Genomic DNA, 17,442 nt, shown 5'->3' with positions numbered 1-17,442 from the left:
GACTCACATTGGAGAAGTTCACGGAGGACTGTTTCCCATGGGAGAGATACCACACTGGAGCAGGAGAAGAGTGTGAGGAGTCCTCCCCCTGTAGAGGAAGAAGTGGTAGAGACAATATGTAATGAACTGACCGAAATCCCCATTTCCTGTCTCCCTGCGCCACTGAGGGGGAGGAGGTAGAGAAATCGGTAGTGAAGTTGAGCCTGGGAAGAAGGGAGGAGTGGGGGGAAAGGTGTTTTAAGATTTAGTTTTCATTTTCTTGTTATCATACTCTGATTTTGATTGGTAATAAATTAAACTAATTTCCCCAAGTTGATTCTGTTTTGCTTGTGATGGTAATTGCTGAGTGATGTCCCTGCCCTCATCTTGACCCATGAGCCTTTCTTTATATTGTCTCTCCCCTGTCAAGCTGAGGAGGGGGGGTGATAGAGTGGCTTTAGTAGGCACCTGGCATCCAGCCAGGGTCAACCTACCACACTGTTAATATTTGGTCCAGCAGTATCTAACAATGTTCCTGGACCTAATGGCAACGATCCAGCTTCAGCTGGGACAAGGTGGAGTAGGTTGACTCCCACTGTCCAGATCCAATGCTAGCCAGTCCCTGGGTGTTTCCCCTGGGTTAGCTCTGTATCTCTCCTCCAGATCTCTTAACTCTAGGGCAGTAAACCCTCTAGTGGTTGTGGAGGTAGTTGGTAGTCAGGTTTTGTGCCCCTGTGGGTGTGCTCTGTTGTTCAGTCTTGATTACTGGTACCAAGAGGGTCAGAAATCATTTGCATTATCACCTTGCCCTGAGGGGAGGGTATGTGAATCCGCTTGTTTCCAGATATCCTCCCCATCCCAATCTTCATCATACATGGCACAATAGACTTTAACTGGGTCTACTGTAGTAGTTTCCAACCTCCTTCTGTGCTCTTCAGCTTCTGCAATTATCTGGGGCTGAAGTTTTGACTCAGTTTCTTTCATAAACTTTTTTTTCCCCTGGGTATTGTAGACCCTTCCTCCATCAAATAAGTTAAAAACCACTCAGGAATAGTCACAGATCTTTTCCCCCCATGCTTTCAGTTATTGATAATGACTGAAATTAGTCTGTCATAACTTTTTCACATCATTAAACAACAAACATAGCAGGTAAATCCACCCAAAGAGAGGAGACATCCCTGACAAGCACTACACCCATTGCTCTTGCTCTCTTTCATCCTGCCCCTAAATGCTCAGGTACAGCACTTGACCTATTCTTATCTGTTACTGTCCTTTAGCCAAAATTTAGGAAACTAACAATTACCCTTACTTCAAAGTAAGATGTCTGTAATTCCAAGGGGAAGAAAGATAAAAAGCATTGTGACCATTGATACCAATATGTTTATAATTAGATGCACTTCAGAGTCTATGACTTTGACATTAACTTCATCAGCATCAGCTCTGTGACCAAGAGATCATATTTTCAGTTTCATATGCCTCATGCCATATTTATAAATTGGTATGAATGCATCCAACTTATAAAGAAGAGTCAAGCAAAGCCAATTCATTAAAACATTTGTGGAAAAACAAAAGGTAGTGATAATAACAAAAAAGGTTTCACTGCTGAGACCCAAGTATACCAGCCTAGACAAGCAAGTTCTTCCTGGTACTGAAAAGGAAAAAGGCCTAAAAACCTAAAGATCCACCTGAGAAAAGTCTCAGGTAAAAGTTCTGTCCTGCCTTACAAGATTGCTCAACTTGGTTACTGAGGAACCATAGCATGTAGTGCTGAATCGCCCTGTTCTTGCTCACTGTACCCAGGCCTAAGCCATTGTTGGAAATCGCTGTACCAGGTACTAGAAATCATAAATTAGGTAGACACATCAATAGAAGAAAATGGTAACAAGCCAAGATTCATGTACAAGATCCTGGCAGGGTCACTTATAAAAGAAAGTTGAAAAGTGCAACTCTGAGGAAGACCACCTGAGTGAGGCTGAAGGCTGGAACGACCCTCTAAAAATTGATGCCAAGAGAAGACTCTGCCTAAACTCCACCCAGGCCCCGCCTAGACTCTGTCCATCATTAATATGCAATGAGATGTTGTAATTACATGAATAATGTATGAGAAGATGTTGCAATCATGTATGTCAAATGTATAAATTAGCCTGTTTCACACCTGTACTTTGGAGTGAGTTTCTGTGGTGCTAACCACCTCCTCCCCTGCGCAGAAAATAAATACCTTGCTGCTAAAAGTACAGAAAGTCTCTTAGCAGTTTTCTTCATTCTGAGTTTTTTCGGCATCAGTACCAAAATAAGTCTTTGAAAACACTTTGTCCATCTTGACATATCAGATATGGCAATAGTAATCACAAACAAAATTAAAATCAGGAAAGCATCCCACAGTGAGGTCCAACACATGAATGATGACAAACAGACCACCTGTGGATTGCTGTAACTTGTCATCTTTGAGATTCTTTTTTTAATGTCCTGAACTGAAGCTCTGTCACACATATTGGAAAAAATAAGCTTCCTACTGTTAAAGGAAAAATTCACACAGCCGTGGGTACCACTAGGCTTGCTTTAATCACAAATCAGTTAGGCCACCACCTCAGTGAGTGGCAGAGAACAAAGGGATACAGCACAGCTTATATACACTTATCAAATCACTAGTCAATGTCCAAAGTTTTTAGAAGTTTCCTTTGGTCTTGTCAGTTCTGTGAATCCATCACCTGACACTGTCCCAGTTGATTCATCTATTTGATGATTCTATATGAATCTATATGATTCAGTCTCTGCCTCGGTTCCAAGGTCCTCCTTGGATCAAGATCTTCCTTCTGCCTGCTTTAACTCACACAATCCTTCAAGCCCACTTAGTCTTTGAACAAGCAATTCCTATTCATCTATATTAATTTTTCAAAAGATACCTGCGTTTCTGAGAGCACCTGTGTACACAAATTGATCATCTATTGTTTCTCTGTTCTCCTACTGATTAACTTGACTAGGTTTTAGACCAGCCTTGGATTAGGATACAAGGCCTGGTTCTGCCATTTAGCAGCTTCAGCCCTTTAAATTTCTTAATTCAAAATACATTTTCTTTAACACCTACCACCTACAGGTGATGTTTATTCAGATAGTTTTTATTGTATTTAGAAGAATCTCTTGATGGAGTGTAGTATGGCTCAGGAGAAATTTAATTTCTTCCCATCTTTTTAGGAAATCTTCCATTTTCCAGATGCATGTGTTCTCTTAGTCTGTCAGGCTGTCGATAACCTACAAGTCTTCTAAAAGAGGCTCTGGTAAATGATTTGGAGCTTAAAATTAAGGCAACAGTGATCCAAAAGAATGTACCCAGGTTATTTGTATCTTTATTGTCAGCTCTTTAGTGTTCCTATGGGTCATCTGTGTAATGTAAGAGGTTTTAGCATGCTTGATTTATGGCTGCAGGAGTCACAATTCAGACACCTATTTAAAGGTGTGTGGGATTCCAGCTGAGGACAGTATCTCATCTGTCTGTTCTTAAAATATTTGATTGCTTAGTCTGCAGTTTCATGAAATGAGCATGAATCACATTAAAACCATCCTGGAGCTGACTTTTGGTAACCCAGTTTCTACTGGACGTGGTCAGAGACTACAGTCGATACTTGAACAGTAGACATTGTCAGCAATGGCAAACATATTTTATGCTCATATGGGAATTTTTGCACCTCAGTCTTCAATAACTCTTTTCAAGGAATTTATCATAAAAAGAAGTGGTTGCTGTGATTTACTTAGTTGTAGGAGAGATCATGCAGAAGTGTAAGCAGATATTTTTCTTATTTCCTTATTCTGAAGAAGAGGAAACTTCATAATATCCCGGATCAGAGGAAACCAAACACTACATATGTTATCATGGCTTCTGAATACTTGTTTCTATCACTTCAGAGTTATGTTTTTTACTTAGAGGTTGTTTACATCATATTGCTATCCATCTGAGATATAAGTGTACCTGAGATTCACAGCTGAGCCAATCTTACTAACACACAGAACTGCCCTTGGACTCTGAGATCTTAATTAAAATTTTGTCTGTCAATTCAGCTGATCATAACAGGACAATCTTGAGAAGTGTCAACCAGGCTTCTTGGTTAGCCACAATGAATCTTTGTGTTTTTTATAGAAACCAATAGTGATCAAGATAGATGCTATGACAGCAATGAACAGTTAGGACAGATTTCTTTGCCTTTGATCCTTACTGAGTAAGGTAGTGTTGTACTTGGCTGGGTCTATTAGGCCCATATCTCTCGAATACTGATGCTGCTTAAAACTCTTCACAACTCTGACTACTAATGGTCAGATTAGCCCGAGGCTTCTCCATCTAACCCATATCATATTCTTCCAGTATTCAGCCAGTGGCTGCACCTTTAATATGGTCAAGAAAAAGAAGTCAGTCACAACCCTGTCACCATCCAGGACATAATTAATGGATAAATGATCACCTGCTGAATCATAGGCCAAATCTAGGAGAATGATGCTTTAGGTTGTGACTGATTCAGTAGAAAATCTCAGCCTAAGGGAGCACTACTTGCCATTCAGCTTTGATGTGATACAAATTGGCACATACATGAAGAGGAAAAAATGATGCATTCTACAGTAACGATTCTTCTGGACTATGCATACAGTGTAGAGCCCCTGATTCTTCTCACTTTTCAGAATACATAGTTACAGCAAATTTCATATTGCAAGGATTGATTTAGCAAAATGAACACCTTTTTGCAGGTAGATTAGACAAGATTACAAGGAAGCACAGACCACATCTGCCCTCACAAACTCAACTCTGCAAAATATTACGATTGATAATAACTTACTGTCATCACTTCCTAGTGAATTAACTCAATTGTTCTGGGTAGTTTTTCAACTTTTGATGGTGGCATTAAAATTAAATGTTGTATTTGTCTGCATTTTGCCGCAGGTAAAAGAATTGGGATTTTGAAAGACCGGCATAAAAATTTCTGGATATAAAGTCTTGGCAGAAATATAGATGAGCTTTTTGCTTCTGTTTTTGAGAGAGAACAGGTGATGCTAATGAATACTGCTATGGCTAGTTGCAGACATATAACCTTAGAAAAATAAATGTAGCTTGAAGCCAAATGCATCACTGTGAATTTTGTTTTAGAGGGTCATCAAGGACAACTCAACTCAAAAGGGGTGCATTTTTCTGATTGAAAGTACACTTTGATATGCATTCTCTCTCTGAAATACAATGTGCCAGGCACAATAGTTTCTGCTTCTCTCATTAGCCCTTGAGATGATGGCAAGTGGTTGGTATTAGGCTGAACGCATGGCCCAGGGTAATTTCTAGATATGTTTTTAGATCTCTTCCTGCAAGGGAAGATGAGATTTGTAAGCAATCTGAATTCCAGCTATTTACAAGGAATTGTCAGTGAAAAAGACTGGATCTCTATAGCACCATTACCTTCAAGCACCACTAGAATCTTTTGGTTCAGGGGACTAAAAATGAAGCCCTTATGCATGCACATCACAAGCTTTTCTCCCTATAAGCACAGATAAAGCACAGAACATATAGCACACATAAATGGAAGGTTTTAATGTATTATTTTTTTCCCACTGTATGGTCAAGCAAAGTATTTTAGCAAGCGTATTTTTGTAATTTATAACATCATTTTATATTTAATTTTAAAATATTGTTATTCTCTCCCCAAACACTGCTGGGATATTTCTAAATATGACAGGTTTTTATCCTCAAGTCTTTACTAACCAGATCAAGATATATATTGGGGAAAAAACCCCACACTTTCAAGCATGTCTATCCAAATGTATAGGTAACAAGAATCTTATCTTACAGCAATGCACCGCCCACCAAAGACTTGTAGCTATCTTTTCTATATTTATTTCAGTTAATAGCAAGATTCCTGGAATCAATCCCAAAAATCTCTTAATATATCTAGCAATGTTAAATTCAAGTTTAATATAAATATTTATTTAAACAAAAAAGCATCTTTGCCAATCCTATCAGTTGTTGACTGACATACTAAATGATTCAATGTCCTAAAGTCAAGAGTGCTTAATGTGTTATCTAACTACTTCTGTGTTCAGCAAAGACTAACAAACTGGTTAAGACATTGAGTAATATACTCTGCACTCAATAAACGTGTGATCCTGTCCAGAGCCTGAGACACAGTTGCCCAAATGAGTTATACATACTATCACAATTCACAGTAGAATTCCTGTCTCTGCTACAAAGACTTCTACTTGCAGCAAAGAAAAATTTATGCTAAGAATCTGCATACTACTTTACATGCAAGTTTCTTTTCTAAATAGTTGCAGATCATCAAAACCCTATATAATTTGTACTGATGAAAAAAATTAAAAGTAATAAAATAAGCTTACTATTAAATAAAAATAAAAAAATGAGGTTTAATCTGAAAAATTAATTTATATAATAAAGCAAAACAGGTAAGTCAAACTGTATTGGTAATTCTGTCAGAAATTCTAATCACAGATGGTCAAGAATTTTTAAACTGGAGCCAAAGCATTTCCTGTTTTGACAAAATTACTATTTGAAACATTTTCTCAGCTCCAACAGTGGGTGTAGGCAAGAAAATGTAGTTGTCTGGAACAGGGAATAAATAACTTGTTCTGAGCAAACAGCTGGGTTTTGCAGAGCCCATATATCTTTGCTTTGCTTGATTTAGAGCAGGGAGCTGAATCCATGTGAGGGCCCTAACCAGACAGTGATAAGCTGTCTTTCTTTTTAGCTTCATAAGTATTTAATCAGTTATACACAGTGGAGCAGCTCCAGCCACGGAAAGGCCAGTCTTCCACACCAGAATAGTCCCCAGCTTAGCCATCATACAGCAATGTGAGCATTCCTGGGTCTGATTCAGGCAGAATTTTATTTGAAGGCAGGTCTTTCAAATCCCATGAGGATACCATGAGCATGAGGCAATTTGCTATGATATGTGTCTCTGTTCAAAAGGTTATTTTTAGTCCTGATGTAGAATGGGGAAAAACCTCTCTCTTTACAATCTGTCCTTTCAAAAGGATAGACTCTTCCTGTTCTCCATACCACTGCAATTGCAGAAAAGGTTGAGCGGAACCTGTCACAATGTCCACCCATGGAGACAGATGATGCAGCTAAGGTACACCTGGCTGCATCTGCTGCAGAGCTTGCTCTGTGACTGGTTTATTTATGTGGTTTATTCATCTTATAAATTAACTTGCTGCAGAAGCAGGAACTTTGGAATAGTAATAAAAAGTACTCATTCATACTCAACATTACAAATATCTGTTTTAATTAAGTAGACATATCCAGAAATATACACCATAGCAGTAATTACCCATGCGCGTATATGATGAAGAGGAAACGAGGACCTCGCTCCCTGTGTGTCACACGGCAGTGAGCAGCGCTGCGCCGCCCAGGGCACTCTTCCGCGCTCCTTCCCCGCTCGTCGACACCGGATGGCGCTCTCGGTATGAGCAATTAAACCGGGGGTGGGAAGCAGGTTGACAACGTAGTTTGAGAATAAAGCCTATCTCTCTCTGAATGCCTGTATTCCTAAGGAGCACTGGTTTTACAGTTCCGGTTTTCAATACGCTGCTACTCTCCGAACCACTGTAACATTTGCCCAAAGACTGTAAAAGGATCTCACAAATAAGTGTTTATTGTATTTAGTAGGAAGTTTCAGTATGACTGATGACAAATGCGACTACCTTTTTAAGGGGTTGTGCTTATTTTGTCATAACTACTGTTAAAAGAAATTGCACATACTTATATGTAGAAATCTAATTCCACTATAGCAGTACTTCATATTAAATAATGTGTGCAGCATTTATTTGAAATGGTGAATGCCAGCCACAGGTCTGACTTCATCTCACATGGCACGCAGCAAGCCCTAAGCGACTATTACTATGAGGACTGTTGACTCTGCAGGCTGATCCTGTTCTTTCAATCCTCGGAGAAATCCCAGAGTAGCTGTACTCTTTGACTTTTCACTGTAAATCATCTCCCAGCTCAGCCAACTATTATAGATTCACCAGAAGAATGACACCTACTACCTCCAGCTCAGGAGGAAAACATACACATGCCACTTGGGAAATACTGTTAGCAGAAGCTTGAAACCATAGAACCTAGATTCAGGAAGGATTTTTTTTCTCTTTTTTTTTTTTGGCAGTTACAAGAGCAAGTCTCAGATGCCACCCTCTCCCTCCCCCATAAGCTTCTATCCCCGCACCACCATTAGGTTCACTGAACACAAACGATCCGCAGATCGACAAGCTACCCAGTACCATTTGCACCTTTGTCCTGCGTCCAACGGATTCGCCAGATTGGGCTGGCGATCCCACGACACGACGACCGCATTCGGTTCGCCTTGCTCCCCCCACCCCCACCCCACCCAGCGCCACCAGGTTCCTCGCTGCAAATGAAAGTGCTACGTGTGGCCACCGTGTGGTGTGTGGGGGCGGGGGCAGGGCCAGGCCCTGGCCTCGCCGCGGTGGTTACTCATTCGCTGCGCAGGCTTCAGAAACCGCCTCCCCAGCACCGGACGCTCGCCTCCTCTCTTCTGGAAATTATAGGATTTTATTATTTTTCTTTTAATAAAGCTCTTTATGGAACACAAGCCGGGCCGTCGGCGGGGAAGGGGCCGCCCCAGCCCGCTGCCCACCGGCAGCGCCTGCCTGGCGCCAACCGACTGCACACCGGAGCTGTAGCAACTGTGGCACAGCCACCCCAGCACCTCCCTGCCGGTGAAACTAGGCTCCTCGCTGGCGACACTGCCCACGGCACCGGGCATGAGTCACGCCGGGGACACTGCCCCCACTCCCTCCGCCGCGAGGTGCACGAAACTTCCCCTCCGCTGTTTTTCGTTACCCCAACTGTACCCCTGCCCACCCGCCACGTGACGCGGCGCGCATGCGCGGCCACGCCGCCGGTCCAGGGCACATCTGCAGACTGACGTCAATATGCTCTGCGCCGTTCCCCGGGTGAGGCTGCCAAGGTTTTTTGCTGCTGCATTCGGCTTGGCCGGGGGCCGGCAGGGAGAGGAGGTATGGGGCTACTTCAGCCAAGCTTTCCTGAGTCCTTCCTGCTCTGCCTGTCTTCTCCCCTCCCCCCTCCTCCCAACTGAGATGGTATTCATATGGTATTTTGCACAGAGGAGGCTGCTCGAGAGAAGGGCACCCACCCCAATATAAGCCTGGTTTTCCTTCTTTCTCCTCTTTTTGTTGGAAAGACAAAATGCGCAGGGTGATAGGTTGGGTGAATTGACAGTATCCTTCCTCCTGCCAAGCTAGACCGTTTTCTAAAAACCCCTTTTAGGAAGGCTAGAGATCTTTATTCTGTTGGAGAATGTAACCCTGATGGTTGCTTGCAGAGAGGAATACGGGAAGCGTCCTGTGCAATCTCTATTGTTTGAAACTTTATATCAGAGATTGAAGATGAAAACGGTAAGGAAGATTTCACACTATTCAATGAAACTTTTGCTTTTTTTGTGTCCTGAATAATTGTGCGTGCAGGGCTTTGGGGGGCAGGGAGAAGTTTATGTTGTATTAGGCGAGGTGGATTTGGAGTAATTTCAGATAGAAAACTTTTGAGGATGGGGGAAGGGGGCGTGAGGATTCTCAACCGAAAATAGTGATCTCTGAAATACGGTCTCGAATAGTGAAAATTTTCTTAGATTTTTTTTTTTGTACTTTAATACTAAATCGTTGGTAGAGGGAGAAAAGGAAAGCCAAAGCAACCCTAACGACAACCCACAGCTAATCCAGTTTGATTTAAAAGCCCAGCGTTTTGTCGTGCCGCGTCCGGCGCCTGCTTTAACGGTCAGAGAAGTGCATATTTTGTACCGGAGCTCGCAGGGTCGGCGTGGCCGCGGTCCCGCAGCCCGATGCTGGCGGGGATGTCGGGCTCTCACCGGGCTCATCAAGAAGATTGAAGCATGTGGTTTTTATTAACATCGAGCCGCTTAGGATTTGCCAGACTCTTAACCTCGCGGAGCCGTATTAGTGTGTGTGTGTGTCTCTGTAGAGGCCCAGGGTTCAAAGGGCTTTGTTTGGTAGGGGGAGGTAAGTGGGCTTCCGCTCCTTGATGATGTGTCTGTACAATGGGGGGGAGGGGAGACAGAGATTGACTCTTGGTTTTGTTTGGGCCAAACGCCAAGTGTCTGGGTCACATGCATTTTATCTAAATAGATTCAGCGCTGCTGTCTGGAAACGGACTGCTGAAAGTTAACTTTAGGATCAACTCCACCACAGCAACCAGACTCTTCCCTTCAGTCTCTCTAGGGAGGAGGGTGTGGTTTGCTTTTTTTTTTCTTCCCCCTTCCCTTCTGAATTTTCTTTGAGGGATGTGTATCTGGTGACCTCCAACTTCAATACTAGTATTTCCCACTAAGTTTGTTTTTTAAAAAAAACTTGTGTGTGCAGACGATTGTTTGTGTGAATATAATATGCATGTGTATACCTGTTGGGCTGTACGTGTAGACATTTTTCTAGCTTGTTTTGGGTTTTTTTGTTTGCTTTTTCGCCTCTCTTCCCCCTCTTCCCCCCCCCCCCCCTTCGAAATACAATGACAGCTGATCCCTTGGCAAGGGCATAGGACAGGCATAGATGGGAAAGGCTGTTCAACCAACAGCAGCCCTGACCCCGCCGGGGGGCTGCTGACTGCGCCGTACATCGGGGCACACACACCAGCCTATGTATTATTCACACCTTGGTTTCTGATTAATACTCGGGGAGGAAAGATTCGTCCTTTCCCTTTGTACGGTCCCCGCAGCCGTCCCCCCCCTGCTTTCCCCAGCCTCCTCCCCGTCACCCCCCGGGCCCCGTTTCTTTTCACCAAGCCCTTCCAAGCGCGGTCTTTGCATCGCTATTTATACCTGGGAAGCTCTTACGAACACGACTAATCCCCGGCTTTTGAAGCCCTATAACGCTTTTCATGGCCAGTCCTGATATTTGTAATTAAATTTGTGTGATTGATGCCCGCCCTCCCTATTTCCTTAGCAAGCACTCGTACTGCCGGTGCTTGACACGGTGTTCTCTGCCGCCTGCCCTGACTGAGGAGGGCAGGAAGGGGTGAAGTCTGTGCCCTCCACCCCCCCTCCCCCACGGGCCGAGCCGAGCCATGCTGTTGAGGTGGGTTGTGGTAACACCCCCACCCCGGTGAGCGGTGGAGTAGTTTCTCGCTCGAAGTGTTTGTCGGTTCTGTCCCAAAGCGTAACTCCCGGTAGGTCTGTGTAATCCGGTGCTGCTGTTCCGTGGTGTTTCGGCACCTCGGCTGCTACCACAAGACCTCGTCATCGCCAAGCGCGCGAGAGCCTGGTGGTTCTGTGGTGGATGCCCCTGGTGTGGATACCCCAGTACCCTGGGGGTGGTGCAACCGTGGCTGTCCCTAGGTGCGGGAATGGGGAGTAGTCTTCCTGTATGTGTTTATGGCCTTTTTTCCTTTCATTGAATTTTGGTGGGTAGGAAGCTCATGGCACCAGTGACAGGACTGCCACGCTGTCATCAGTGCCTCTGCAGAAATGCTAGTGCCACGCACCCGCTTTGTCGTTGGCATCCTGGATTTTGAAAAACGTCTTGTACTCGACAAAGATTTTATAATTAGTCAGGAACTGTAGTTTTCAGTAAATGTTCAGAAAATGGAACCATACCTGCCCTTACTGTGGGTGAGCATGTAGTTCAGCCATGAGTCAGAGGAAATGCTTTTTATTGTAAGCTTAGTGTTGACAAAATGCCTCATCTTCACCACAGTCAAAAGTGGAATGCTGAATATGTGCTATCTAGGCAGACAGAAAGAAGGAGGATATAGACAGTCGATACTTTGAGGTTTCCTACCTAACTTCATACTGGAAGTACTATATCTGGAGTTACCAGAGTGCTTTATCCTTCATGTCCATTACTACTCCTTAATTCAGAGCATTAATACTGCTATGTGTGGTCTATTTGTGTTAGTGGTTGAGCTGGATATAGTACTTCTGGAAGGGAGGCCAAAAATTCTTCCGAAACTTTCAGCAAGCTTAATGTGAAATATTTTTATTGTGTGAAACTAAAAATGAGGAAGGTTGTTTTGAACAGACTCCTGAAAAGATACTTAGATGCAGGTGACTTGGATCTTGTTGACCAAGGCTTAACATGGGCCGGTGGTATCTAAATAATGGACACTAAGTTTACTTTAAGTATTTTGAGTTACATAGCACCTTAGGTGCTGTAGTTGCAGGAGATCTTAATGTTAGGGTAATTTATGATCAGCCTAACAGGCTGAACATGAGCTCCATTATGATTTTTTTTTTTTGGCCGAGTAAAAGCTGTGAGGCAGTGTTTATCTCTATAAACGGCAACAATGAGCCATTACTGGACTACTGTGTCCAGTTCTGGTGTCTGTGCATGTAAAGGGATGCTGACAATTTGGAAAGGGTTCAGAGAAAAGCTGCAGAAATAATTAGACATCTGGAAACTGGTTTTTATGGAGTGAGGTAAACCAAATAGGTTGAGCTGTTTATCAGGAAATGTCGAGATACTTGTATCAGATTATAACTATCCATGCAAGGAGAGGAAAGGAGATTGTTAGCAGACAGGGTAAAGCAAGATTCAGTGACTGGAATTTGAAACTGGATGTTCTCACATTGGAAATAAGGCACATTCTTTAGTATATGAATGTAGCTGAAGAGTATGGAATTGATTATGTCTCTTCAAAACTTGTAGAAGTCTAAAAGCTGTAACTAAATGTTAGGTAGGAAATAAAGGTTTGACATGGAAGGCCAGACCAGAGATTTTATTAATATCCTTTGAGGCCTTGCCACATGTGAATGGCATCACTAAATCCTTATGCTTCCTCAGGAAAAAAAATTAAACTATTAAGTCCAAGCTATGCTTGCAAAGTATCTTTTATTCTCTACAAACCCAATTAAATCCTGTGTGCTGTCTTGAAAGATATTTAAAAAGTAGGTATTGGAATGATCAGATTAATCTCATTTACGTGGTAATAATTGGATGCATTTCAAATTGGTTAAGAAGTTTCCTAATATTCACTGTGATGTTAGTAAATAGGCTTCGCATGACGTTGATTTCTTCTTGAGATGACATGCTATGATTCTTTAACCTTTACAAACAATCTGCTGGCTGCAAGGGTATTACCTGTCTTGAATGAATGTTGTAAATCACTCCCAGAATCTTAAAAAGGCAAATTTATCTGGTGCATGTATAAATGACTGAGTATGCTTTTGGAAATTTGTTTTTAAAGAGTTTTCCCTTCTCAGGTGTTCTGTTTCTCAGTTTGCCTCTGCAGAATTTGCTCCGTGCACAGGTGTGCTGAGAGTGCTTAAGAGGACTGATTAGTACCAGCTGACACAATACATGGTTCTGTATCCCATGATACTGGACTGTTAGTTGGCTGCATGGACCTTTCATTTAATCCCTGGCCACAGCTAAAGCTGCTTTTTAGTATTACTGCAATAGTGTTTTAAATGCAATAAAAAAAAAAATGTGTGGAGAAAATAACATGTTATTTGCCTCAATCCTGTGACCTGCAAAATGCGAATGAAAATATATTCTATTACATCAAATAGTAGTTAATATGGATACAACAAATACTTGAAAACTTAGAATGTCTATGATGAATAGTTTCAAATACAGAAATTTTTTTTTTGGTAAATAACAAAATACGTGCTGCGGAAAGATCAGATAACTGTACTTTGGATTCTTTCCTAGGTTCTTCCTTTGTCTATCAGTGTATTGGGTCTAGTTATTTACTGCTGAAATCAATGAGTGCATAGCATTGATTATAGCTGGAACAAATCTGAACAGTATTTGAGCAACAAGAAACCTTAATTTTATGAATTCTTATTCCCATTTAATGTAAAGCAGATATGTGCATCTTAAGTTGTATGGAACTAGTAGTTCAAGGTTAATGGGAATTCATGGGTTTTGTAAGGTTGTGACCTTGGACCATGAAAATGATAACGATTGAATATTATTTCAAAATGTTATATTTCTTAGTTTGCTATGATGGCTTAGTGTTTTGCAGTATAGATCTGTTTTAATAGAAATAATTTCCTTGACTCATTTATTTATTTATTTATTTTTCAGGAAAAGAAATGGAGCAAGTTCAGTTAACTGTCCAGTCTAATGTCTTACTTACAAATACTTATTTTGAATTGAGAAAATGACTGCAAATATAGAAGAAAATACAGGTTGTTGGAAAAGAATACCTGTCAAAAAGTAAAACATCCAGTAGTTAATTTGGAAGTAGTATAAAATACATATAACTGTTATGGTGTGATTCTGGAGTGGAGCTAACTCTATAGCACGCAGGTAGCCCTCCAAGGAGTGTATGGGGGAAAGCAGCTTTCTGTTTTCCTAAATTATGGAATTTTTTTGGAAGATGTGGACATGGATTTTGAGCCTAGTCATGGTTTCATCGGGATTTCACAGTGACAACAGCCTTTCATATAGTTCTCAAGGTAGGGGTCAAACCTCTAGCTGAAAAGAAGCATAGATTTTTGCATTGCATTTGGGTAATATTTTCTAAACCACATTTATATAATTCATAAGTTCATATGGACTCCGCTCTTAGTTTTATCATGATTCATTGTCATGGAAGTTTAAATACAGCAAATCTGATTAACTTGTTGTTTTAATTTGGTTTTGTCTCCTTTTAACTGTAGGAAAGACTTGCAAATTAAACCTAGTAAAATGTTGTATTTGATAATACTTTAGAGACTTGCTGTAACATCATTAACGTGTTTTTAAACTAGGAAGGATCTAATCTTACTTTGATACTTTAATGTTTATAGGTTTTTAATGAAATGAAGAGCAGTTGTGTTTTTACAATATTGTACTTTTTATTACTATTGTTTTTAATTTTGCAGGTGGATCTAATAACTTTTGTCTTTGAATGATATCACTGGGAAGAATATGTCCTCCTTAGGTAGAATTTAGCCCCAAATGTTTACATGCTTTGGGTAAATAGGAAAAAGATATGTAATAAAAACCTTTTGTATTTGCAGTGATATCAGGTTAATAGGAAACTGAATATGTATTCTTGAGTTAGAAAGAAAGAAAATAATGGTTTATTTAGTAAAACTCTCAATCTTGCATTTATCTGAAAATTACTTACTCATTAGGGTGATGAGATTTAGCCAAATATGGTTTATATTTATACTACTACTTGTTGTTTCCTGTTATATTTTCTTCTCTTCTATGCCCGCTCCCTGGATTGTCTTACCTTGTGATTACAAAGAGGAATTCCTGTCTTACCTTGAACACTACCAGCTAACAATCCCAATAAGGGTTGATCAAAATGGAGCCTTCCTCAGCTTTACTGTGAAAAATGCTAAACCTTCAAGGAGGAGGAGAAGTACAGACCCTTATGACCAAGAACTGGCAGCATCTAAATTATTTTTTAAACTTTCTGCCTATGGCAAGCACTTTCATTTAAACCTGACTCTCAATACAGATTTGGTGTCTAGACATTTTACAGTAGAATACTGGGGGAAAGATGGACCTCAGTGGAAGCACGATTTTTTAGACCACTGTCATTACACAGGATATTTGCAAGACCAACACAGTACAACTAAAGTGGCCTTAAGCAACTGCAATGGTCTGGTAAGTGCACATTGCATGTTCTAGTATAATAGTGTGCTTGTCTCTTTTTAAATTACAGAAGAACTACTTAATTGGCATATTTTTCAGTTCTTTGAGTCCCTGTTAGAAGCGAGTAGATGGGAAGGTGCAAAAAAACCCTAAAACCTGGCCTGGGTCCTGGGGAAAAGTTTTTCAAGATAAATCGTAAGTACGAAGACCCAATTTTGTAGTCCTTTAGCAGGCAACATTTTCAGTGTTTACATTGTCTGCACTAGGGCTGCAAGATTAGGTCTGTGCTGAGATCATTTCAGGTTCTAAAAATGTTACAAACTCAAGGAGGCAGAGAAAAACAGGGGGTCCTTTAGGATGCTAAATCTCTACAGAGAGACATTTATTGAACTGAACATCTGCTTGCTGTTTTTGAGAATTTGGGTTTAGAAACCTTAAGTAACAGAGAAGAGAAATTGCTTGGTGTAGAAATCATCATTGCCATAAATTCAAAGAGTGAAGAAGAGAGTAGATCCTTTGCAAGTACCAGCATCAGAAAGCAATTTACCTTTTTTAGAGATATTTTGTTTACAAACCATAAACAGTTGTGTTTAAAAGTAGGATTAGAAATTCTTATCTCTTTTATTGTTTATCTGATGATCACATGACAGTAGTACTTGCATGGGAAAAAGCTGCATTTATTCCCAACAGAAATTAGAAAACAAATGCAAAAAATTAAACCCCAAAATATTGAGTAATGTAATACTAAAATAGAAAGGCATGACTAGAAGATACTAAATAAAGAGCCTAGTAATCTCTCTAGTAAAAAATATATATATTGTAGTTATTCATTCTGGTTTTAATTATAGTAGAACACTGGTCAATCTTCTTGTTAAGAGTAGACAGATCTAACTAATTGCTAAAGGGAAAAAAAAGATTACACATACTTGCTAAACTAATTCCTATTTATCCTTGGAAGTGTTATTGAATAATGCATCTTGGGATGTTATTTATGAACAAGAACCTGCTGCTTCAGACCTAGATAGGATGCATTATACCCAGCTATTTGTGATGTCCTTGTTACATTCTAGGTTAACATTTTGGAGTACTCTTAAGAATTTAGTGGGAATTTCCAGGGCTAGGTGACACTCTTGAAGAAATGTAGTTAAAATGGTGTTCCATTGAGTGTAATATAGCAGTTTGGTTAATGCAGACTTGCAGATGATAGGTCTGAATGTAGTACAATTTTCAGTTTGATTTTGCAGTTCCTATGTAATAATATTTTTTGTCACAGTTACTTAAGTCTCTTAATATACTAGATCATTTTGCTTTAGAGATCTTTTCAGCTAAAAATACTATGGAGAGCAAATCCCTGCTTTCAGGATTCTCTTCTTTAAAAGAGGCTGCATATTTCTGTCTCCAGAGTTTCTGCCAGTTGAGGCACAGACTGGTTGGCCCCCTTGGATCTTGCAGTCTGTGCCACAGTGCTCCTATTTTGGTTCTTCTCTAACCTTGGCCAGGGAGTGAGCCAAGAAGGCCTGCTCTTGCCTTAGCCAACCCTTGCTTTCCTTTCATGTTAGGAAAACAAGAGTGGGATGAAGTAGGAAAAGAATAATCCATGTTTTCCTATCAGCTTTCTGCATCTTTTGCTCCTCGTGGCACTTCTTTTCTTCAAAGAATTTAGTAGCATGGTAGATGTTGCTTCTAAATGAAGCCCTCTTGAGGCAAAGCAGAATCCTGTTTGTTTGTGGGTTTTGGGTTGTGGTGGGTTTTTGGTTTTTTTTTGTTTGTTTCTGTATTTCAGGCCCTGAGGTGACTTTTAGCAGTCCTATTGCTGCATGTTTTCTCTCTGCCCTCACTCAGCCTATCTGTTTTACTGGAGTGAAGCTGTCACTCTGTGGTTCAAGGTGTCAGTACGTT

At 40.8% G+C, this 17,442-nt stretch overlaps 1 protein-coding gene across 1 annotated transcript in view; it reads left to right on the top strand.

Annotated features, from left to right (window-relative positions):
* The first annotated feature begins 8,950 nt into the window (after nt 1–8,950).
* LOC119140728 (A disintegrin and metalloproteinase with thrombospondin motifs 6-like) overlaps nt 8,951–17,442 on the top strand; it is a 145,904-nt gene continuing 137,412 nt past the window's right edge. The window contains exons 1-3 of the mRNA XM_037372261.1: nt 8,951–9,399; nt 14,038–14,411; nt 15,191–15,555. Coding sequence (XP_037228158.1) covers nt 14,315–14,411; nt 15,191–15,555 — 462 coding nt within the window. The 5' untranslated portion in view covers nt 8,951–9,399; nt 14,038–14,314. The remainder of the gene's footprint in view (nt 9,400–14,037; nt 14,412–15,190; nt 15,556–17,442) is intronic.

The sequence above is a fragment of the Falco rusticolus genome, chromosome W (assembly GCF_015220075.1).
Source record: "Falco rusticolus isolate bFalRus1 chromosome W, bFalRus1.pri, whole genome shotgun sequence".
NCBI lineage: Eukaryota > Metazoa > Chordata > Aves > Falconiformes > Falconidae > Falco > Falco rusticolus.
The sequence above is the reverse complement of the archived record's forward strand: the minus strand, read 5'-3'. Positions and strand labels throughout refer to the sequence as shown.